The sequence below is a fragment of the Adiantum capillus-veneris genome, chromosome 5 (assembly GCF_014529385.1).
Source record: "Adiantum capillus-veneris isolate H3 chromosome 5, ASM1452938v2, whole genome shotgun sequence".
Taxonomy (NCBI): domain Eukaryota; kingdom Viridiplantae; phylum Streptophyta; class Polypodiopsida; order Polypodiales; family Pteridaceae; genus Adiantum; species Adiantum capillus-veneris.
In genome coordinates this window covers 97,705,271-97,730,243 of record NC_140935.1, presented here as the reverse complement: position 1 = coordinate 97,730,243, position 24,973 = coordinate 97,705,271, and the positions used below count along the sequence as shown (strand labels likewise).

Here is a 24,973-nt window from a genome sequence, read left to right as displayed (position 1 = left end):
CCTTCCTCGTGTTGTAATCACAATCTGGCTACCATCCTTGAGGCAACATGAATCAAAGGGTGTTAAGAGCGCCTCAAGCTGCTCCCGGTCATCAACATCGTCGAGAATTAGCAAGATCTTCAAGTTCAAGAGGCGTTCTCTCAACATTTGCTTCCCATGTGAAGTACTGGAAACAGGGATTGTCTCTTTGCTCTTTAGCAGGGCACCAAGCATACGCTCTTGCACAATTCGAAGCCCATAGCTTCTAGCTTCTGACCTCACGCCCTATATGAAGTAAAAACAATCAAATTCCTTGTAAATGGTGTCATAAAATCTAATATCTAACTAACCCAAATGATTTTCTCATATTAAATTGATCACTTAATGTGGGAGAATAATCGGGAACAAGTGTTAAGATATAGGTATGTGCTTTTAGATCTATCTCAACACGGGGCCAATGTAAAGGGGCCCAAAAGGGAGATGGTCTATCAAAGAGCAAGGCTAACCAATGGAGCATAAGACCTTAGGGTTAGCTTCATTGAAGACCTCCAATAAATGTGTGTAAAAGTCCTTTTGACCTTAAGTGAGCTAGGGCTGAGCTTGAGGTGGGAACCCGGCCCAAGCTCGAGGTGCTTGTCCTGCTTGAGGTGCTTGTCATGCTTGAGGTGTTTTTCATGCTTGAGGTGCTTGATTAAGATGCTTGAGGTGCTTGACTGGCTCCATGCTTGAGGTGCTTGACTTGCTGCATGATTAAAGTACTTGAGGTGCCTTGAGAAGCTTGCCTGAGATGCTTGTGGGAACACCCCCTAGTTCAAGTGCTTTGTCATGCTTGATGAGTAAGGTGCTTGATCACCTAAAGTCAAAATCATTCCTACAAGAGGGGGGGCGAGCCCTTTTCCTAGGAGCTAGAGAGAGAACACCCACTCACACACACAAGGGAAGCCCCAACTTGAAGAGGCAGCAAGGACACATGTCAGGCCCCTACCCATGTTACCTTCATGTGTTGCTTGAAGCCTATTGGCTAGGCTTCAAAGGGGTCCAATGATAAATTACATGAATTATCTAATTGTTTTAGCATTTATCAAGTCCTCTCTCTCAAAGGGGAAAGGGGGACACTTGTCCCAAGGCTACCCATGTTGCTTGTAATGGCTCCTGCTTGTGATTGGCTAGGCCTGGAGGGGTCCAATGAGCTTCAGGCATGAGCTACAAGGGGGGGTCGACCCAAGCAAGCTAGGGGGGTGCCTAGGGGGTATACTCACCCACACACACTCACAATCACTCTCATTGTGTGCTATGCAAAGTGCAAGAGCTCCCTCTCCAAGCAAGTAGAGGTTGAGAGCCTACACCAACACTCTTGGCTATGGAGTGCAAATCCAACCAAGAGCCATGCTTCAATGCTTAAGCTTGCCATCTCCTTCTTCTTCATTACTATGCTATTATGTATGCTAGCAACAAGAGTATGATAAGTGAGGAACTAATTCTTTCTCTTACGAAATGTTTCTTCTTCCTCTTCCCTACCCTCATTCCCTGCTAGCTCTCTCCACCTTCGAAGGTGTTTGAGGTCTTGGGACTGAGGCTTGGGATAGTTAAAGCTTTCGTCAAGTTTATGTTATGTTTGTGGTGCATGAATCCTTCCATCTTCATGGCATCACCTAGGTCACAAGGAACACAAAGACTGTATTGTAACAAGTCTCTCTTTATGGGAGAAATCATAATACAAATGCCTATTGGAGGGGGGACCGGCTCCACATAAATCCGGTCCTCAATTGTTGTCATGTTCTCTAAACTCTCTCTCTTGCAAAAGTATTGTCTATGCCAAGTTAACTAATTGCTATGATTATGTTGCTATCTTCAATTATGTCTACCCGCTATGCTCACAAAATCATTTCTTGAAAGTATTCTCAATAAATTCCGCTATTCTCAAATTGAATAGGCAAATTCCAGTACATTGGTATCAGAGCATTTGGTTTCTCTTTTCTTGCTTAAGAAGAGAGGTCCTTAAGTAGCTTATAAATGGTTGATGTTGTTAATTATAATAGAGTAAGTGGAACTGGGATCTAATACCGGTTTTGTTAAGCCCACTATGTGGGGGATGGTGCACACCTCGGGAGCTTTGGACTTAATAATGGAATCTTTTTAGACTTGCCTACGGCTTTACCATTATTGAGCCATAAGAAGTCCGAAAGGAGCTAGCCCTTGGCAACTCTGCTATGTTAGACCTACTCCTCTATTCTCTATAATTAACCACTTTGAGCCGTGGGTGTAGATACTTAAGAGCCGATTTTCAAAGGCTAAGAGGAGTGGCAACTAAGGTTTTGAATTGCCAAAGCATACACTAAGTACATACATAAAATTTTGTTAACATGGCTGACAATAATCAAGAGAGTAGAATGAACATTGATAGCTTTGATTTTGCACATGAAGGTGCTAATGATGATGCTCCCATGTTTGTGAATTATCTTGTGACTAGGTTGCAACAAGCTATGGGCAACCCTACCTTGCAAGCCGAAGTTACTCAACAACTTCGTGCCTATGGAATTTCCCTTCCTCTCCAAGAGGAGAGAGAGCTTAGGAGGCCTCTTGAAGAGACCCGCAAAAGAAGACTCTCTCCCATTCGAGAGGAGGAATCCAAAGAGAAAGAAAGCAATGAAAGTCTAAGTTCTTCTGAAGATGTGGCTCCACGAAGAAGGCGGTCTAAACGATCGCCTACTCCTCTCAAGAGGAAAAGAGCAACCCATAGTCCTTCTCCTCATCACTCTCAAAGGCAAGAGAGGAAACAAAGGAAGAAAAGGGCTAGGAAGAGGTCACCCTCTTCTCCTTCTTCTTCACCTTCCTTCTCTTCCGATGAAAGTTATGGCTATTCTCCTAGAGAATACAAGAGGGGAGGGCATCGCAAATCATTTCCTGCATGGCGAAGGTCACAAAAGCTAAAGAAGTTCAAGGAGGGAGGAAAGAGTATCTCTTTTCTCACCTACGATGGCACCTTTGGTGCTACCGATAAAGTGTTGGCCTTCATCCAGCAATTTGATGCGGCCTTTGGGGACGAGGGCTTCACAGAGTCCTCCAAGCTACGCCATGTAGCTATGCACTTCCAAAAATCAGCTCGTCAATGGTGGGCTAGCCTTCGTGGCAATGGAGAAGCCCCAAAGACATGGAAAACTCTACGAGTTTCCATCATGAAGCAATTTCTTCCAAGCGATACTAAAGATAAAGTTCTTACCGAATGGCGCGGCTTGAAGCTCCTCTCTCATGAGTCTATCAACAAGTATGTAGATAAGTTTTGGGATTTACATCTCAAAGCTACTGTCTTTCAAAAGATAGACTTTGCCGAGCAAAGACAACAATTTTGTGCGGGATTACCTGAAGAGATGGCCGAATATATCAACTCTCAACGGCCCGGTACTATTACCGAAGTAATCCACCACACCATGGTTGCTTCACGCATCAATTTCCATCAAGGGGCTAGACGTAATGTCAAGCCCATGGAAAACAAAGATAAAAATGATGCAAAGGGGAAATCCAATGCTCAAAATAATTCCCAAGGCACTTCCAACAACAACAACAACAACAACAATCGGTCCACGGAGAAGGGAGTTTACAAAGGTAAAAACAAACTCTCTCCTGAAGAGCTTGAAGCTTTTCGCAAGGACCATAAGTGTTTCAAGTGTGGGGAGCAAGGACATGGCTATCGTTCTTGCCCCAAGAAGAATATTCGCAATGAGACTCCTAGGGCTTCCACCATCGAAGCTCCAAAAGTGGATGCTCATTGCAAAGGATCATCACTCTCCTATGCTTGGGGAAAGGTAAGAGAGCATGATGCCTTCATCTTGTTTGATCCTGGCTCTACTCTCAACTTCATATCAATAGAGTTGGCCACCAAGTTGGGCATTCAAGCTTTTGAGATGGGAGATATAGTAACAGTTGATGCAGCTTTCAAGGGACAACAAGCCTCCGTTACTCCCTTGATTGGGAAGTTGAGGCTTCATGTCCAAAGCTATGTCGACAAAGAAGACTTCTTCATCTCTCCCCTCCAACATCAGGATGTTATCCTAGGGGCACCATGGTTTGATCGCATGGCTGCCAACATGAATTTCCCTGAAAGGAGAATTTACTTCACCTACAGGGGAAAGAACATATATATAGATGCTAGTGAGCGTGGTCGCACTATTCCACTTGTAAATCCTCTTTCTTTTGATAAATCAATGAAGAGCTCAGTTTCTGCGTACATGATTTATGTCAAAGAGTCTCTAAAAGCTAATAATGTTTCATCAAATGAAAATGATAGGAATCAAGAAGAGTTAGACTTGTCTACTTTTCTAAAAGGATTCCAAGATGTGTTCATCGATGATATCCCTATGGACCTACCTCCAAAACGAGGGGATGATGACCATCGTATTGAGCTCCTTCCAAGAAACTCACCGCCTAACAAACCTCCTTATCGAGTCTCACAAGCTCAACAAGAGGAGATCATGAGGCAAGTACAAGAGCTGGTAGACAAAGGGATGGTGAGGCCTAGTTCCTCTCCCTTTTGTTCTCCAGTCCTTTTAGTGCAAAAGAAAGATGGTACATACCGTATGTGTGTGGACTATCGAGCACTAAACCATATCACTATCAAAAACAGATTTCCCGTACCTCGGGTAGAAGATCTGTTTGATAAGCTACAAGGCTCTACCTACTTCAGTAGGATTGACCTTAAGAGTGGCTATCATCAAATAAGGATAGTGGATGAGGATATCTTAAAGACCGCGTTTTGCACAACATTTGGTCTTTATGAATATCTAGTCATGCCTTTTGGCTTGACTAATGCACCAGCTACGTTCAATCGTTTGATGGAGAAAATTTTTAGACCATATCGAAAATTCACTGGAGTGTTCTTCGATGATATCATCATCTACTCCAAGTCTTTGGAGGAACATAAGCAACATCTCCAAGTGATTTTTCAAGCCTTGAGGGAGAACAAACTTTTTCTCAACCAAAAGAAAAGTGAATTCTTCCTTCAAGAGATTCAATATTTAGGCCATATTATCTCTCACCATGGTATTCGTATGGATCCATCAAAGTTAGAGGTAATAAAATCATGGCCTAACCCAAGGAATCTACATGAGCTAAGAAGCTTGATTGGTATGTGTGCATACTATAAACGCTTCATAGCAAAATTCTCTCAAGTAGCAGGACCACTACACGACTTAACCAAGAAGAACGTTAAGTATGTATGGTCTGCTAAGGAGCAAAATGCTTTTGAAAAACTCAAAGAGAAGCTTACTTCCCAACCAGTCCTCGTGCTTCCGGATCTCTCAAAGCCATTTGAGGTCCAATGTGATGCTTGTGGTGATTGCCTTGGAGCAGTTATGCTTCAAGAAGGGCATGCCATAGCATATGAGAGCCGAAGGCTCAATGGTGATGAACGAGTTTTGGGCATTTATGAGAAAGAGCTTTTAGCTGTTCTACATGCCCTAGACACATGGAAGCACTACCTATTGGGGACTCCATTTATCCTACGAACCGACCACCAAAGTCTCAAGTATTTCATGACGCAAACCAAGCTTTCCGACAAACAAATGAGGTGGGCAAATTTTCTTTCGCAATTTAATTTCCATATTGCTCACATAGCTGGTAAGCACAATCAAGTTGCCGATGCACTTTCACGACGACCAAAAGTTAATGCGGTGTCTATAGCTACTCACAATGATCTATCCTATATGATAGATGAGTATGCTACTGACCCTGACTTTAGAGACATAATGTCAGCCCTTGCTTTGGGGAAGAAAGAGGAACCATTCACCTTGCAGGATGGTTATCTTCTCCACGGCAATAGGCTATGTGTTACCCATTCCCTTCGTGAGAAGGTTATGTATGAATCCCATGCTCCTCCATATGCAGGGCATAGAGGTATTCAACCTACTCTCCGAGGAGTAGAGACGTATTTCTATTGGCCTACCATGAAAGTGGACATACAAGAGTATGTTTCAAAATGTGTAGTATGCCAAAAGACCAAGTATGATAGAGGGAAGCAACCTGGATTACTCCAGCCATTGCCTATTCCAAATTCACCATGGGAGAGTATATCCATGGATTTCATCTTTGGATTACCCAAGTCTATCCATGGGAATACAGGAATATGGACAATAGTCGACAGGTTTAGCAAGCAAGCACATTTTATTCCTGTCAAAAAGACTATTAAGACACATCAAATGGCAACTCTCTTCATATCTCAGATTTTCAAACACCATGGATTACCCACATCCATCGTGTCAGATAGAGATCCTAGAATGACAAGTAATTTCTGGAAAGGTCTCTTTGAAAATCTAGGAACAAGATTGAATTTCTCTTCGGCCTATCACCCACAAACGGATGGCCAAAGTGAGATAGCCAATCTTACGATACTCGATCTACTCAAGACTTATGTTACCGAAGTAGATCAACGCTCACAATGAGAAAAGTATTTACCGCTAATAGAGTATGCCTACAATAATACTGTACATACTTCTACGGGCAAAGCACCTTTCGAGATCATAGAGGGAAGACCTAAAAGTCCCTTGCTACTGAAAGTACATGGGAAGATCTTCGCCGCCGATGAGTATAGCCGTGACCTACAAGAATCTTTTCAAAAGATTAGGGAGGCTATAGCCATCTCTCAACAAAGGCAAAAAGCTGCTGCTGATAAGCACAGAAGAGCCTTAATGTTCAAAGAAAATGATTGGGTCTTACTCAAGTTTCCTAAGGCTCGATTAAGGCAAACGACGGGCAAAAATCCTACGGGCCATCAAAAGTATTATGCTAAACTAGCAAAAAGACACTATGGTCCTTTCCAAATCTTGAAGCCTATCAATGAGACGGCTTATCAACTCAAGTTGCCCAACCATTGGCTTATACACAATGCCTTTCATGTAAGCTTACTTAAGTCCTACAAAGGAGAGCCACCAATTGAACCAATTATTGAAGAGCCTCCCGAAGTTGAAGACCAAGAAGAGATGCTACAACCCGAAGCTATCCTTCGGCATGAAGACAAGGTACTACGACATGGTAAGATTATCCGACGGTATCTTATTAAGTTCAAAAATTATCCTTTTGAAGATGCTAAATGGATGCAAGGAGTACAACTTAAGGATAGTATGAACCTTGTCAATGCTTACAATGCTACATTAGAGTAAGCAAATGTACAATTTTTTTTTAAATAACTCATGTTTTTGTCTTATATGACTAGTCCTCTTTTTAATTGTGCACAAATTTAACTAGTATGCATGCTTAGAATCATGTTTGTGATGACGACGTCTCTCAAACACCAAGTAGAATTTGTCACTCTACTTTGGGAGAATGAAATGGACTAAAGAGCAGACATGCTTGCAGCAGCTATGTCTCCCAAGCACCAAATGGATTAGTCATCCATCTTGGAAAGATGTCGTAGGGTAAAAAGGGATCCTTTACCCGCTAAGTACGATTGACTAATGACTAAGACTTTATCTCTTCTACCTCATAGTCGAGGACGACTATGATTTCAAGAGAGAGGTAATGTCATAAAATCTAATATCTAACTAACCCAAATGATTTTCTCATATTAAATTGATCACTTAATGTGGGAGAATAATCGGGAACAAGTGTTAAGATATAGGTATGTGCTTTTAGATCTATCTCAACACGGGGCCAATGTAAAGGGGCCCAAAAGGGAGATGGTCTATCAAAGAGCAAGGCTAACCAATGGAGCATAAGACCTTAGGGTTAGCTTCATTGAAGACCTCCAATAAATGTGTGTAAAAGTCCTTTTGACCTTAAGTGAGCTAGGGCTGAGCTTGAGGTGGGAACCCGGCCCAAGCTCGAGGTGCTTGTCCTGCTTGAGGTGCTTGTCATGCTTGAGGTGCTTGATTAAGATGCTTGAGGTGCTTGACTGGCTCCATGCTTGAGGTGCTTGACTTGCTGCATGATTAAAGTACTTGAGGTGCCTTGAGAAGCTTGCCTAAGATGCTTGTGGGAACACCCCCTAGTTCAAGTGCTTTGTCATGCTTGATGAGTAAGGTGCTTGATCACCTAAAGTCAAAATCATTCCTACAAGAGGGGGGGCGAGCCCTTTTCCTAAGAGCTAGAGAGAGAACACCCACTCACACACACAAGGGAAGCCCCAACTTGAAGAGGCAGCAAGGACACATGTCAGGCCCCTACCCATGTTACCTTCATGTGTTGCTTGAAGCCTATTGGCTAGGCTTCAAAGGGGTCCAATGATAAATTACATGAATTATCTAATTGTTTTAGCATTTATCAAGTCCTCTCTCTCAAAGGGGAAAGGGGGACATTTGTCCCAAGGCTACCCATGTTGCTTGTAATGGCTCCTGCTTGTGATTGGCTAGGCCTGGAGGGGTCCAATGAGCTTCAGGCATGAGCTACAAGGGGGGGTCGACCCAAGCAAGCTAGGGGGGTGCCTAGGGGGTATACTCACCCACACACACTCACAATCACTCTCATTGTGTGCTATGCAAAGTGCAAGAGCTCCCTCTCCAAGCAAGTAGAGGTTGAGAGCCTACACCAACACTCTTGGCTATGGAGTGCAAATCCAACCAAGAGCCATGCTTCAATGCTTAAGCTTGCCATCTCCTTCTTCTTCATTACTATGCTATTATGTATGCTAGCAACAAGAGTATGATAAGTGAGGAACTAATTCTTTCTCTTACGAAATGTTTCTTCTTCCTCTTCCCTACCCTCATTCCCTGCTAGCTCTCTCCACCTTCGAAGGTGTTTGAGGTCTTGGGACTGAGGCTTGGGATAGTTAAAGCTTTCTTCAAGTTTATGTTATGTTTGTGGTGCATGAAGCCTTCCATCTTCATGGCATCACCTAGGTCACAAGGAACACAAAGACTGTATTGTAACAAGTCTCTCTTTATGGGAGAAATCATAATACAAATGCCTATTGGAGGGGGGACCGGCTCCACATAAATCCGGTCCTCAATTGTTGTCATGTTCTCTAAACTCTCTCTCTTGCAAAAGTATTGTCTATGCCAAGTTAACTAATTGCTATGATTATGTTGCTATCTTCAATTATGTCTACCCGCTATGCTCACAAAATCATTTCTTGAAAGTATTCTCATTAAATTGCGCTATTCTCAAATTGAATAGGCAAATTCCATTACAAATGGCATTGTAAATGGATTTGGCCAAAGTGGTCTTCCCCACTCCTCCCATGCCATAGATACCCAATTTGTGAAACCCTTTCTGCGCCTTGTTGATTTGCATGAGATCCAACGCCAACTGTAGCTTTTCATTCACTCCCACCGGGTACTTGGCTATGTCCAAAATAGTTCTGTTTATTACATTAAGCACCTCAGAAACAATGAGCTTTACGAGGCGTGCTTCAAACCTGTCAAATCAAACTAGTAGATCAGAACAATACTCGCCCATTTCCTGCAGAGAGAGAGGTTCAAAATCGCTTACCCTTGAGCAGTATCCTGAAGTGTCCAGCCATGGATCATGGATGCTTCTTTCAGAGCATTCATCCAATTTTGGATTGCCTGCGAGTCGTTTCGCCCGGCAAGTTTAAGAAAAGCTGAAGAGTAGCAACTCTTGGAAGATGAAGAGTCAATATGGCGAAGGTCACTGGGGCAAACATTGAAGAAGACGGGCAAGAAGAGTTGGCTCCGTCCACTGGAGCGACACTCAAGGATGTTGACAAGCTCCCTCAGGCACCAGGAAGAGGCGGCATAGCCCGGAGAGAATATTGCGATGTGTACTTTACTGTGGTGAATTGCATGCTCTATGGCATCCCAATTCTCTTCCCCACTATCGATGCTCTTGTAGTCGACAAAGCAGTGGAGGATGCCTGCAGCCTCAAAGGATGCAAAGAGGTGGTCCACGAAGCTCTTCTTCACATCGGGGCCCCGGTGATTGAGAAAGACATCGTAGTTTCCCATGAGTGCAGAGGAAATTGCAGATCAAATCTAAAAGCCGTGCGCGTGTCTGTGATAGCTCTAGCACATCTGTTGGTGCGTGCGGGGGTGTGTGTGTGTGAGAGAAAGAGAGAGAGCTCTAGCTCATGATAAGGAGGAGGAAGAGGAGAAGTCAGGTGACGCGGCTGGTACTGTTTGAAAGTTGTCATGATGCTTCGTCCTCATCCTCTATCGTATTAAATCATATTTAGCAGGCCGCCCCTGTACCATGACAGAAACAGCCATTGACAATTTGGCAGTCGCCGCTGAGAAAGCGCGTCTGTGTGTGTGTGAGAAAGCTCTAGCCGGCGGACCAATGGCCCAAACGATGCCAGCTAATGAGCTGGCAACAAGTTGGCAATGTGCTGCGAGTTTTTTAGTTCTCATGTGGAATTTCCTTTAACAAGAAAAAAAAAAGTGATAAAATCACAAGGCCTGCCCATAAGCATTCCTATATGTAGAGAGAGAGAGAGAGAGAGAGAGAGAGAGAGTATTGTTCCTACGACACCAAATGCAAGCCCACCCTCAAACAAAACGTGAAACGTCAACCACTCTCTCACAAGCTCTCCAACCCCCTGCAGTGCGGCACTTTTGACAAAAAGCCAAGACATGAAACTACTCTGCAGGAACTTTGTAGATGATGCAATAAAATCTATGGTGCCCATGCACTTGTGCCTCCAAAGTAACCTCTAATAGTAATTAATAAGTCCTGCTCCAAACTAACAAGACACTTCCATTCTTTGACCACGACTTGGTACTTCGTCCATACGAAGGTGGCCACCACTGTCAAGCAGATCAATTAAAGCAAGCTGAAATTGACTCCATGCATTTCTTTTGAACTCTACAAAGTAGACCATTAAAAAACAATTAGTGCTTGAGAGCCAGCTATAAAACGCAACCAAATCTTGCCCAATCACGTGCGTATTGTGTGTGTATGTGAGACCCATTACTCCCTAATTTATGATCGCAAGGCAGGGTGCTAGAGGCGAGAGCACTGGTACATGGTTTGTTATATAGGATCAGGAGCATCAGTGCAACACATTGGTAGAATTCACAGGCAGCTCTGGCCGAGGCCCAGGCCCCCTATCTAGAAATGAAGACTACGAGACTCGAGAGGATATAACCAGTTGGAAGTCAAAGGCAAACACTTGCTTATACAACAATTAGGCCGGTTGTAGGCACTGCCTATTATAGAATCTGCAGGTTCATCCCTTGCGTGAATTGTCACCTAGTATCGATAGCAAGTGGTTCGGCTGGATCGGACTACAATGGCTGCTAGTATCGATAGCAAGAGGTTCGGCTTCTCTCTTGCTAATAAATTTAACACTCTGGATCATTCCTGCTCTGACCCCCTCGCAGACCATTTACTGCCACATTGCCTAGTGCTCCTTCCCCCCCCCCCCCCCCCCCCCCTCTCTCTCTGTCTCTCTCTCTCTCTCTCTCTCTCTCTCTCTCTCTCTCTCTCTCTCTCTCTCTCTCTCTCTCTCTCTCTCTCTCTCTCTCTCTGCCTGCGGAGCGGGCGCCTAGCAAGCTTGCCCTGCAATGCAAAACACTGAAGATAGCGAGAAGAGAATATTTAATGTTGTAGACTGCTCTAAAGACAATGATGAAACATTACCCACGGTAAAGCTCAACGTCATTCGAGAGAAATGGAGAAGCGGCAAAAATGGAGAGGCTGAGGAGGAAAGGGATAGAGAGAGAGTATTGAGCATAGAGTGTCGTCTTGCAATGAGTGTTGTTCGTGAGGATGAGTGTATAAGGTGTTTACAAACAATGAGTACCCACTACCTCATCTGCCAATTAAAAAATTATGAATTAAAAAAATTAACTCCATTTTCATTAGCAAAAAAGGGAAATCACTATGGCCTTACCCCTTTGGGGTAGGCCAAAAAATGCGCACACCATGCCTTGGGGGTGGAGCACCCTCGCAATTTTAAAAACCAACAATGCATAAGCCCGATAATGGAGGAAAAGGAACGCGTGGAGACACAACGACCCACAATCAACTGGCACCGTTTTCTCTATGCGCGGCAAACCCCCCTCCCTTGCCACCTCCTCTCTTCTGAAACCTTGCCCAAGAAAATTCATCAGTCGCAACTAAATCGCAGGTTTGTTTCTTGTAATTTTTTGCTACATAACTGACATATGGGGAGTCTTTTTCTTTGTGGCATTTAATGACTGCAGCAAAGCATAAGTTTTTTGTTTTCGTTGCATCATCTGAGTGGCAAAGACTCTAGTTTTGGCTAATTGTGTCATGTTAATAGTGCTAGCTCAATTGGAAGAGTCATAGCGTATGTGACTAAGTTCTTGGGTTCAATCCCTCCCTGGCTGTCTGAAGACATGTTTTAAGTCCTTAGGGATTGTTCCCCTATGCCTCCACTGGGGGGTTGGATGTGGGCGTGTGATGGGATGCCTCTCTCCCTACCTGTGAAACCATTGTATATAGGGTGTGTGTGTTTCAAAGTTCTTATACTCTCTATTAAAATAAAACATAAAAAATAGTGTTAGCTACCATGCCTTTCTGGACTGTTGACATTTTTTTCATGTGTTGTCGGTTGTGCACCACTACTACAAGCTGCCAAAGAATAGTTAGCAGAGTATAAGGTAATATTGTTGGATGCATTGTGCTAGTCAGATGGACATCGCGTGAGATTTTGCTCGTAGCTTTGGTCTTAGCAGGAACATCACAAAAAAAGTGTTGCTTATACTGCAATTGACATGTTCTCATTGATATCCATGCGTCGTTCTCCATGCAGCACTATTGAAAGTTTCCAAAGCTATACTAGTGTCTCACGATTTACATGTTCTAGTGTGGCTTAAATGTTCCTCTCACGATGATATTTGCTCAAGAATTTTACCGTCTTTTGTGCTTGTTACGAGCTTCTATAATGTCGAAATTGATCTGGAACACTTGTGTGTCTTTTTGTGTGTGTGTGTAGGACATGGACTCGCAAGGTTGGGACTTAAACAATTAGTGCTCCCAATTTGATGATGATAGTTACCTCAAGGCTCACGTTGTCGGTGTCCTTTGCGAGTCAGTCCGCCAGGGCCCCCACAACATGACACATCCGACAATAAATGAGGGGCAGTGAGGGGATCGACGCTCGGGATGGGCAAGCAAAGTCTCAAGGTGGGGTGACACAAAGAACGAGGTTGTACAAAGGCTCCTGTTACCATATACATGTGGTAGTGATGTGTGTGAACACACTAGGACCATCGGGGCATTTTTTCCGTCTTTAGGAGGTTTTTTCCCCCGTGCATTGTATATACGCCCATCACTCTAGGACTATCTATCTTTCCATCGCATACTAAGTAACACACTCTCTATTGTGTGCCTTGAGCTTCCTTCATCTTCTCCAAGATGTATGCATTTCTCTGCAACCCTAATTCCAACAATTGGTATCAGAGCAGGTTGCGTCCTCCCGGGCTTAGTCGCCAACTGCTCCAACACACGCCTGCTCACTTTCTCCGATTTCAGTGAGCTTTTGCAAGCGTTCTCAAGTCGACAAAAATTTTGGGAAGGCTCGTAGAATTCGGTCTGCTCAGATTTTTGATTTGGGCTCATTTCGGCCTCCATTTCCACTACAGGTAGTACTGCACAGGCTATTTCGTCATTTTGTGGAGAATTTCAGTCAGTGCCGTTTTTTGCATAACAAGTGCCTCATAGTATTCTACGGTTTGTGCTATATAGCACATGTTGTTCCCGCTCCGTTTCTCCTATTTTCGGATAGTTTTCACATCAGGTGCAGCATTTACCATGGCTGACAACAACACAGAGGTGTTCAAGATGTTTGTTGTTGAGGATAGGTTGGATGGGGACAAGTACCCTATGTGGGCTTATATGATGCAACATGTTCTTGTGTCAAAGGGTGTCTAGAACATTCTGCAGGGCATTGATGTACGTCCTGGTTCTGAGGATGTAGGCGATGTTGCAGGTCTTGCTGCAAGGATTGCTGCTATTAGAGTTGTTTTGCCTACGGCAGAACAAGCTCGTTGGGATGTAAAGGATACGCAGGCTCATGCATTACTTGCGTTGTCCATGAAGCACACCATTGTTCCTCACATCCGTTCAACAAAATCTACAAAACAAGCTTGGGATATATTGGTTGGTCTTTATGCAAGTGGCAATGAGGCTAAAATTGCTTTGCTGCGTAAAGAGTTGGAGTCAAAGATTATGCATGAGGAAGATGATATGGACACTTTCCTTGCTAGTGTCAAGGATATATATGAGCAACTTATTTCTGCAGGTGAAGTCATTTCAGACAGTTCCCTTGTGCAAACTATTCTTGATGCCTTACCAGATTCCTACCAGACTTTTGCTAGTGTTTGGAGACTTATGCCCCAAGGAAATCCTGAAGTTATCAAGTTTGATGCATTATGCACATTGCTGTTGCAAGAGTCACTTTCTAGAAAAAACACGACTAGGAAGCGTGCAGTTGAACAGTCTTTTATTGCTTCTCAAAGAAAGGGTAATAATAGTAACGCAGCCACTTCTTATGGTTCTACTGCAAGTGGCAAAAATTCTGTTCCTAATGCTTTTGCTGGCAGCAATTCTTCTGGAAATTCTGGTGATAAGGGCAAGAAGAATATGCATTGCCATTATTGTAAAGCTAATGATCAGTTGATCAAGTCGTGTTCTAAGTTGAGGGCCAAAGAGGCTAAGAAGAAAGAGGGTGGTTCCACTACAAATTCTGGTTCCACTAGAAATGCAGCCATTGTTGAGTCTTCTGTGAAAGGAGACTGTGATGCTGATGTCGATGTAGAATGGGCTTTTAGTGCAGTGTGCACTTACAATCCTGATGTCCATGATGCATGCTTGTCAGTTGTTGTAGATTCACATGTGTGGTATTTTGATAGTGGTGCTACAAAGCACATTACCTCACATCGTGAATTGTTCACCTCTCTCGAGTATGTCCCTCATGGTAATTACGTCACTTGTGCCAACAATGCCTCTTATCCAGTTCAGGGAGTTGGGAAGATTGTGCTTACTACTGCAAATGGCAGTTCCTTCACACTTGTTGATGCACTTTATGTACCTGGGATAAATAAGAATCTCTTGTTTGTATCCGCACTTGCTAGACTTGGACTTGTAGTCAAATTTATGGATGACAGATGTACACTTCATGATGAAATTGTTTTGGTGATGAAATTGTTTTGGTTCATGATCTCAGTTTTGGTGATGAAATTGTTGCATCTGGCCTTTTGTGTCGTGGGCTGTATAAGCTCACTTTGTATGACAAGCGTGGATAAAATTTTGCAAATGCTGTTGCAGATTGAAGGGCTATTTCAGATGCAAAACTTTGGCATGCACGTTTTGGTCATCTGAATTTTGTCAGTTTGCAGAAATCTGATATGGTTGCTTCTTTGCCGCCTCTTGAAGCACCTGTCAAACATGTTTGTGAAGGCTGTATTTTGGGTAAGCGTTAGGAAAAGTTTGGACTCAAAAAAGGACTTTTTGGCGTTAGAGAGAGAATGTTGTTCGACCAATAGAGTTTGAGTCACCACAACGATAGCTCCAATTTATTTGATTTTTATCTCAAATTTTTACGTTTTCAAAAAGACTTTTTTTCTGTTAAAAAGATCTGAATAAGAAGATACGATGCGATTTGTGCAAATTATTCCCCTGCCATGGCCGACGAACGCCGAATGTGCCATAATTCACATTGAATGAGGCACACCTTTTGATGAACACTTTTCAGTGAGCCTCTTTTCTTCTATCGTTTTTGCATAGTGTCACTTTGCAGCTAATAGAAGAAGAGATGGAAGGAAGACGACCACGACGACCATCCGCCTTTGTTAAATTTGTGGAACTATTCAACAGCTTTGACTTAGACCATGGTCGCTGGATGTCTACCACAGTCACCATTGGTAGTTGGGTTCTGCTTCAAACAATAAGAAGAAAACGGATCGAAAATGAATTCATCAACAGCTACAAAGGACGTGTGAAAGATTTTTGCTTGTCTCAAACGGGAAAGACAGTGAAAGAGGTGCTCATTGAGCATGCATATATGCACTCCGAACTACGACTACAACAGTCACCTTTGGGGTTTCCTACTCATAGACCAAACTGTGTGACTACTATATTGCTAAAGATCCTTCAAGTTATTTTGTTGACTATTTCTTGTGACCATTCTCTTATCTTTTGTTTTTGCAGATATTTATCCTTCTAACAAAGAAGACTGGCAACCACTTGAGTGCATAATTGGTATTTTTGATGCTTTTCATGCTTCGGTGGGAGAACTTATGTACAGAACTAGTGCGAGAAGAGCTCTCGCAGAGAGGGGAGTTTTCTTTTACGACTACTTTTACAACGCCCCTTGCTCTGTCTATGGATTTGGCACTTTGAAACCTTTCCCTCTTCCCCAACAAGATTCCCCAAAGTGGCCAGTTCCAACTTCAGAAACCTTTGAGTGTTTTAGACTCAAGCTTCATCAGGAAATTTTGAAGTGTTTGCGACCAAATATTGCAAGCAGGCAAGTACGAGTCAGTCTATTTATACCATTACATGTCTTTATAGATTTCTTCCACGATGAGGAGGTTAGAAAAACAGAAACCATGTTCATATGCAAATCCCAAACTTGCCTTGATTTTTTGGATGATAATTGGGATGTCAATGATTCTGAAGGCATTTTGTGCAAAGTTTCGAGTGAATGGTCAGTTGGTAGCTATGGATCAAGATTTAAGTGACAATGCTTTTAATACCTTGATGTCCATCGAGATATGGTTTTCAAATTATTTGCTTACAGTTGTTGTGGTCAGATCAAATGTCACTTTAAGACAGGTTCGTGAGGATCTGTTAAATGAGTCCGATCTCAATTTGCCTTCAAAATTTGTTTTCAAGTGTAACATGCGAAAGGTACTAAGCTACATGTATTACTTTTATACGTTAATGTTTCTATCGTGCTCATGTATCCTAATGTCTTATCACGTACGTTGCATTGCAGGTACCTCACAGACAAGAAAATACGACTCTTTGTGCACAGAGTACCAGCGACAAACTTGAAATAGTGAACTAACTATACACAATGATTCAAATACTATTCTCAAAGATTACTCGACAAAGGCAGCTCTCTACATTACCAAACACCATTGGATCCTCACTCTCCCATTTTTTTGGAAAGCTGTACACAGCATTTTGTAAACTTTAAACCATAATCAAAACAAAAGTCAAATTTCGATCCATTGCTTGTAATCAATTTGTCAAAAGTACATTTCATAATCTCTTTCTAATCTTGTGCGTGCGGTGATGTGGGGGATGTTGGTTGAGGTTGAGGAGAGGTGGTGGCTTGGGGGTTTGGGGGCTCTGGAGCTGCTTCATGAGTAGGAGAGGTGCTGGGTGGGGGGTTTGAGGGTTCTGGAGCTGTTTCTTGAGGACGAGAGCTGGTGGGAGCTTGGGTTGGGGAGGCATCTGGGGAGATATTGATATGTGCTTATGTTGGTATGGCAGACAAGGGGTATCTTGTCGGCGGAGGCCTAGGCGTGGGCCTTGGTGCTGGCGGGACAAAAGCATCACGTGCTCTGTCTGGACGCATGGTCGCGCAATTGATCACGTTTTCAATCATTCTATTTTTAAACGAAGAAACATCAGCCTTTGAATAATCTGCCAAATTTCTTACTAGCGTTAAGAACATCATGTCTATTAACATAGCTACTAACTTATTAAGATACAAATCTGTAAACAAGTGTCAAATGCTTACACTTCTACGACTTCCAGCAAGCATGACCCCTAACAAAATTTTTGCATTGATTAAAACCCTCCATCCACAAGAGTAGGCATCGTCCTGCTTAGGGACTTTGCAACTAATAATCGTAAGATTATCATATATCTGCTCTTGCATTAAAGCTTCAAGAGCAGACACAAGCTTCCGAACAGATCTGCGCAAAATACAATTAAATTTCATAAGCGACTACGCACCACGTGGCACATCGCGACTCAACGCGATATTGGTGGTGCCAAAATTAGTGGCACTGCCTATTCGCGGTGTGGCACGACGAGCAAAGAAGCGCCCCAATGGGTTGCCCTAGCAACAACGGCATGTCGCGGCACAACGCGAGGAGGCGGACCCTGATGGTTTTGAATTGCAGTGTTCACATTGTGGCAAGATAAAATGTTGTCGTGTCAAAACACGATAAGTAAGGTCCCGGTTAGTTTGACCACAAGTATCGCGCTATGGTGCGACAAAAATTTGTCGCGTCACAACACGATATGGGGCGTTTTTGAGTACTCTAGATTGGCCGTATTGCGTTATGACGCAACAAGAAGCTGTCGTGCCAAAACGCGATAGCGGTGCTTTTGTGGAGTGGCGGCACCAGTTTTGCGTTGTGGCGTGAGCATTCCACGGCGGCTGACACGTGGCATAATCATCACGGCGACTGCATGATGCACGACTGTCGCATGATGCACGTCAATCGATGTCATCAATGTCCTCGAGAGTCCTATAAATATGACTTTCTCCCCCATTTGCCCTTTGTTTGGATGTTGTGCTCTCTCGTCTATCTTCGCTTTTGAATTTCCGTTATGGACCCCTTCAATGTTGAAGCAGAGGAGGAAGTGCCTTGCTCTCAGGATGCCCCCCCAGACAAACTATCTCATTTTCTATACCGCATTGGGCTTCAGCAGCGCGAGATAGAGATCGGGCCGATGTTCAATCCAAATTTTTCTTTGCATGAGTGGATTGTCTCCGCGCAACATTACCTATCAGGTTTTGAGCAGACGTACCAGCAGCAAACGTCCGGTGGCATTGTCGAGATACAAGGAGTTCGTTTTGTTCACATGAAGGATATCAATTTGGACTCCTTTAAGAAACACATATTTTCTAGGAGTTGCCTTAAGCCGCTAGTGCACTTGCAGATAACAGACTACAAGTGTACACTTCATAACTGCAAGTGTCGAGTGGCTGAATATTATGCAGGTTTTATTTTATATTTGCATTTAATTTTGGATGAGCATGTTGATGCTGCAGAGGCCTCGCTAGAGGATCAGACTGGGAAGGGTCAAGAGCCCAAGTCTCGGGGAAGCCTTGCCTTGCAGGTTTCAGAGGGAGTCCAGCTTCAGGAGGGGTGCTTTGCCTACTAGTGTTCTACCTACCATACCTATTGGTGATTTGCAGTATGTCATGCTTAACAACATTATGGAGCTTTTTGACCTTCAAGAGTACTATTGCCTTGCCATTGTGGCATAGAATCTTGAAGAGGATGATGCTGTGATTGACCCTGAGCACGACAAGTATTCTGTTATAGATGCCCATGTAAATGAGGATGAGTTCGTTGACCCCGCAAGTGCACTTGTGATGATTTACAATGATGTTGCTAGGTATAAGCGCACGCTTCCAACAGAAAAGGAGTTCATGGAAGTGCAAAAAAAGCTAGGGATTAAAGAAATGGGTAAGGCAAGCACTTCTTCATCCATCTTTGGCCTCAACCTCCAATGCGCCCATTGGAGGTCAGGGCGGCATCAACCTATGGAATGAGGACTTACTTGATGAAGATGAAAACCAGAAGGTAATGTTTTTTTTTTGCCTTACCTTTTTGGTTTCTACGTATCTCATTTCATAACTTTAATTTGTTGCAGTTGGTGGTCTATGATGATACCTTCATTCCTCGCCCTCGTGGACGAGGCATGGGAGATTTAGGGAAGAATTCCTCTCTCGGCCAATACTTAAAGAATCTTAAGTATCCGAGTTTTTTGGTCTTCCATTCGTCCTTCTCCAATGACAACACGGAGCTACCCTTGATGACGTTGAAGACACTTTCAAGATATTTACAAGGGGCCGTCATTAGGTGGAACGTAGATAAAATAATTCTTTTAGAAAAAAAGGCTGCATTGTATATGTTTGGCCAAGGGCCAAAAATGTATGGTTTGCGTAGTCACTATTTTTTGACCCAAGCAGCATATGGTTTGGCATGCGGAATCACTGACCCTGTGCAATTACTAGAGTATGACAAGCATGCTATATTTCGCAATAAACAACCAATTGCGCATCTGCCTACTGAAGAAATGTCTCTTGTGGCTGTGGAGGTGGAGACAAATGTACTGTCGACAAACAAACCTACAGGACTAGGTTGCAAAAGACCAAGGCAAGAAGAAGACGATAACACACAGCAGGCAAAAAGGCCAGAATATTTTGTAACTTTTCCTGACGAAGATGAAGAATAGAGAAGCTCCAATGTATATTGTCAATGCCAAAAAATAGTACATTTTCTATCAAAACAATGAGTACATTATGTTTCTCACTTTTGTGATTGGTTGTCTTCTCTTGGCACAAAAAATTATATTGTGTTACAATGTGCTATCTTTAGGAAGCCTCAAACAACTTGGGTCGGAGTTGTCCAAGTTTTGCCAATGCGTTCTTTTTGAAGTCGCCACTCTGCATGTGGCGATGCCGCAAAAGATGCCTCCCATATTTCCTTCTTCCATTGTTTGCTTGCTAATCTCACTGCTTGGCCAATCTGACTGTCTTTGATACATTCCTTTCGGTGTGTTCTATGCATAAGGTTTTGATAAGTCCATTGATGTAGTTCCTCCAAACTGTTGGCTTTGTTTGCACCACCTCCGTGACGAGTGTGGCTAAAAAAGCCAGTACGGGCTTGGTAGTGAGTTTTCTCCATACCTTGTGTAGACCATATAGCCAAGCTACCATACTGCCTAGCAAACCAAGGCATGTGGTTGCATATGGTATGCTGCAAAAAAGACCAGCCTATTGTTTATATGTAAATATATAATCACAATTTTATCAAATAAAGTAATATACCATGTAATGATTATCTGTTGATTTGTCCATGCAGCTATGAAAGACCTGTGGAAGGTCTCCAGAGCGTCTTGAAACAATGCATAGTCAGTATCTCTCCAAGTATTGAGCTCACAAAACTTGATATATGGAATCCAAACTTTTCAACACGTTCGCTTTGTGAGTCCTTGCTGCACCAGTGTCTGCGTGGTCAAACACTGCATTGTGCGGGTTTCTCCACTGGTTGTATCTCAATGTCAACCTTTCCTGAGCACTTTGGCTTTTGCGTTGTCTGCCACTTGTTGGCATCGACAAGAAGAGACGGGCTTTCACACCGCCAATAGACAACTTCTTTGGAACATCTCGACCATTCCTAGACCTCTTCTCGTCCTGCTCTATTTTCACATGTCCTCCATGCAAGCCCATATCTAACTATTTCCAATGATAATATAGCCCTTTGTTTTGTTGATGCTAACCGAGTGGTCCATGAAAAACAAATGTACAGAAACATAAGTTTCTCAATGATTCTGCAGAGTGCATGCATCGTGCAAATATGTACTCTGGATAGTGGAATATCCAACACTGGGCGGAAGTTAAGGTCCTGCAAGTGCCTGTCCCATGCTCTCCTCCAATTTCTTTTGTCAAGACCAATGAATCCTCCCATGCAATACAAACAAGGGCTTCTACTTGTTTCTCCTTTTGAGATGTTGTACATACACTTTAGGGTTTTGAGATCTCCAGCCATATGCCACTCTACTGTGTATGAACCCATGCCTAATACATCGAGTGTCTTTCCATTTCTCTGTTCGCTTATGACTTCAGGAATACTTGTTTGATGGAAAACCCAGTTAAGAATATCAAAATTCTCTGCAGGCACCTGAAATGGGAAAACCAAACCAATCAAATGAAACATGTCTAACCATTTTTTAAAGCAAAAACTTGTTGATATCAAACCTTGAATGTGGCTAATAAGAAAATATTGTTTTTGGATTGCACGCTAAAGTTTCTAGGGTCGTCTGAAACAATGCTTTCATCTAATGCTCTATTCATAAGTGTTATTGTGACACGCTCAACCTTTGTCTCTTTCACTAGCTCACACTCATCCAGTTTAAGCACAAACTTCAAAACTCCATTGCATTCCTCTACAATTGAAAAATATATGTCTGCAAAGCTACTAAATCATAAAATATATTATTGTATTTTTCATAGACCACTTCCTCTGCTGATGGCGATCTGTACATTGCTTCAATGTGAAAAGGAGTGCCCAATGTCCGAAGCACTTCCTGGTTGACCTCCAGTCTTGTCTTTCGAATGGAGAAAGGATTTGGCAGCAACGTGTGCTTGAGATTGAACTTCTTACTTTGTTGCTGCATAGATCTGTAAACAAAAAATTAAGTAAATGGACGATTTCCAAGTTTACCTAAAACTTGCAGGCATTTGATTTGACAGGTGAAGACAATTGATTCAAACACCAGACATACCTAAAAATTGCAGAATAACCTTTGTTGGATATTCCAGCTTCATCCAGAATTGACTGAACATCACGTGCTTGGAGTTGATTCTGTTTCAAAAGATTGTCAAGTTGCTTAGCAACAATCTTGCAGTAGCGCTTATCGTCCAAAAGTCCGGCGACATCTTTGCGTTTTAGTATGAGACCATAAGGAATTGGAGAAGTTGGTGTGTTGTTGTCAATATTTGACTGAGGATGTAGCAACGATCTACGCATAAATATGAAAAGTAAGATATAAAACTATAAATGTAAAGATGAATTAAACCTGCTTGAATGATAATCTTACTTGATTGCTTTAACCCTCTTCTTCAAACCCCCAGAAACAACCTTCAGCTGTTCAATGTCTCGTAAGCGTCATTCTCTTAACCGAGGATCCAAGAGAGTTTTTTTTTCTCTGAGATCCTGCGTGAGCTGCGTGATGCTTTTGTCCTTGCCTTTCAATTGCTGAGCATACTCTGTCACAGTTTGCTTCAAGAAAATGTTTTCTTTGTGTGCAAGGTCTCTCTCAAGCTTAAGAATATCATTTCTGGCCGCCAAATGCTTGGTGTAGCCATATAAACCAGAATAACCGTCTCCTACGTAGTTCAGCAATGACGTTATGTTTCTGAACAGTGGAGTTGAGTTGGTGACAAGATGCTCAGGATACATCCTGCCATCCACCCAAAGATCGACGCTTTTTTTACCTTGAAGTCTGAAGTTCTCTTTTGAAGATTTGGAAAGGATGCCTCGCTTATTCTTCTTCTAGAGGGGCTTGTATTCTCTGGACAGTTTGATATGCATATGATACACATCGTTTTGACTCCTCGTCTGAGTTCTGTGTGAAGATGATAATGACATTGAGACGACCTGGTGAATGAGAAAGCTCAAAACAGAGGAGGTCTCATAGGTTACTTTGGCTTTTGAAGACGTTAATATAACATTTCATTTCATTTTCATCTCTCTCTCTCTCTCCCTCTCTCTCTCTCTCTCTCTCTCTCTCTCTCTCTTTCTCTCTCTCTCTCTCTCTCTCTCTCTCTCTCTCTCTCTCTCTCTCTCTCTTTTTCGAGAACATGATCATTGATATTGAATATTCCAAAACCAATACAACAGAGCATGGCTATCATAAACACAAAATTACAATTCTAAAATTTTTAAACTATCGCATCCTTAAACTGTGATCATTAGGACCGGGCATCACCTACTCGTCCTCCTGACTACGAAGCCTGGCAGAACCATTGGTAACTGGAATGTTGAGCTGAGCGGCTCGCTCCACAATTGATTTCCGCTTCAAAGTGGAAACATTGTGAGCAATCTCAGCACAAAACTTCCTGTTTTGCATCATAAGAAGGTCCAGCAAAAACTTCGTGAAACCATTGGGTAGCACATGCCTTGTCTTCTTGTTTGAGCCATACCCAATGTTAGGCATCAAAATGCACCCTTTGAATTTCCTCCTGACACGTGAATCAATACCCTTTGGTCTATGCCAGCTTGGCTTGACATAGATCTTGCGATCACTCTGGGCGCGCTTGAACTTCTTTACACACTTCTTCACAATCCTGGGCTTGACGAGGGGGGTCACCATGGCTGCCGCTGTTAGCGTTGTCACCTCCCACCTCTCACACCTCCTCTCTCTTTGTTACTCTGACTTTGTATCAGATCCACCACCTTGTAACTTTCTGGTCTCATAGGTCACTATGGCCTTTTGAAAACGTTAATATAACATTTCATTTCATTTCTCTCTCTCTCTCTCTCTCTCTTGCGCCTATTGAAGATGTTAATATATCCTTTCATTTCATTTCTCTCTCTCTCTCTCTCTCTCTCTCTCTCTCTCTCTCTCTCTCTCTCTCTCTCTCTCTCTCTCTCTCTCTCTCTCTCTCCTCTCTCTCTCGCGTGTGCGCGCGCGCCTATTGAAGAGTACAATATATCATTTCATTTCATTTCTCTCTCTCTCTCTCTCTATCCCCTGTTGAAAACGTTAATATATCCTTTCATTTCATTTCTTTCTCTCTCTCTCTCCAAGTCCTGTTAGGGTACTCTCTCTCTCTCTCTTTTTTTTTTTTTGGAGACAAAGTAGATTAGAAAGCGTCTCATTACATCAAAGGGATCTAGCCGGGCAACACAAGCCAGGCGAAATCCACTATTTCTAGTATGAGACAAGCCCAGCAGAATGATAGCTCAAGGAACCTGGGAGCACTGAAGGCATGCTTGGCACCACAGATGGTTGCAGCGGTCTTTTGAAGCCAGGTGCAGATTTCTCGACGGATGGGCTGCGTGGTGGCCATGGCGTCAATTTTCTTGACTCCCGTACAACACATAGAAGTGCGAGAAGGGGCAGCACCTTTGAACTTGACGTAGCCCAAGCAGCCAGCGATGTTTCCTATTACTTGGTTACAATCGACGGCTCCCTCCACCTGGCCCCTATTCCCTATTATCATCAGCAACCCTACCAGGAATACCCCAACTACCATCCAACACCTTGCCATCCTCGCTGAGGCTCTCCACTCCCCTCTCTCTCTAACACACACACACACACACACACACGAATGCCCACCTCTCTCTCTCTCTCTCTCTCTCTCTCTCTCTCTCTCATAGGTCACTATGGCCTGTTGAAGACGTTAATATAACATTTCATTTCACGTGTTGAGTTAGCTAGTTGCGCACAGAAAAAACGAACATGGCGTGTACCCGTGATCGATGGCCACTGCGCTGCAAGGTCGATGGCCTCCACTGCAGGATGACGACGTATAAGCAGAGGTTGCGCTCGCGAGAAGACCAGCTAATTGGTGCTGCAGTTCGCCAGGGCGGCCAGTTGAGAGTGAGATTTTTTTGAGCCCGCTGCAAATCTAATTGAACGTCCGTGTGATCATTAT

At 43.1% G+C, this 24,973-nt stretch overlaps 2 protein-coding genes and 1 pseudogene across 2 annotated transcripts; all 3 read right to left on the bottom strand.

Moving 5' to 3' along the window:
• Nucleotides 1-9,019: 9,019 nt before the first annotated feature.
• LOC147457792 (disease resistance protein L6-like) lies at nt 9,020-10,014 on the bottom strand. Its single transcript, XM_086512586.1, has 2 exons — nt 9,397-10,014; nt 9,020-9,322 (listed from the first exon to the last, which is right to left on the bottom strand). Exons 1-2 carry the CDS (start codon nt 9,870-9,872, stop codon nt 9,031-9,033), a joined length of 768 nt encoding a protein of 255 aa, XP_086368712.1. The 5' UTR covers nt 9,873-10,014; the 3' UTR covers nt 9,020-9,030.
• A 13,287-nt stretch (nt 10,015-23,301) lies between these two features.
• On the bottom strand, nt 23,302-23,701 carry LOC147457791 (large ribosomal subunit protein eL32z pseudogene; annotated as a pseudogene).
• Nucleotides 23,702-24,208: 507 nt separating this feature from the next.
• Nucleotides 24,209-24,586, bottom strand: LOC147457790 (non-specific lipid-transfer protein Lac s 1-like). Its single transcript, XM_086513365.1, has one exon. It carries the CDS (start codon nt 24,584-24,586, stop codon nt 24,209-24,211), a length of 378 nt encoding a protein of 125 aa, XP_086369491.1.
• Nucleotides 24,587-24,973: the final 387 nt, after the last annotated feature.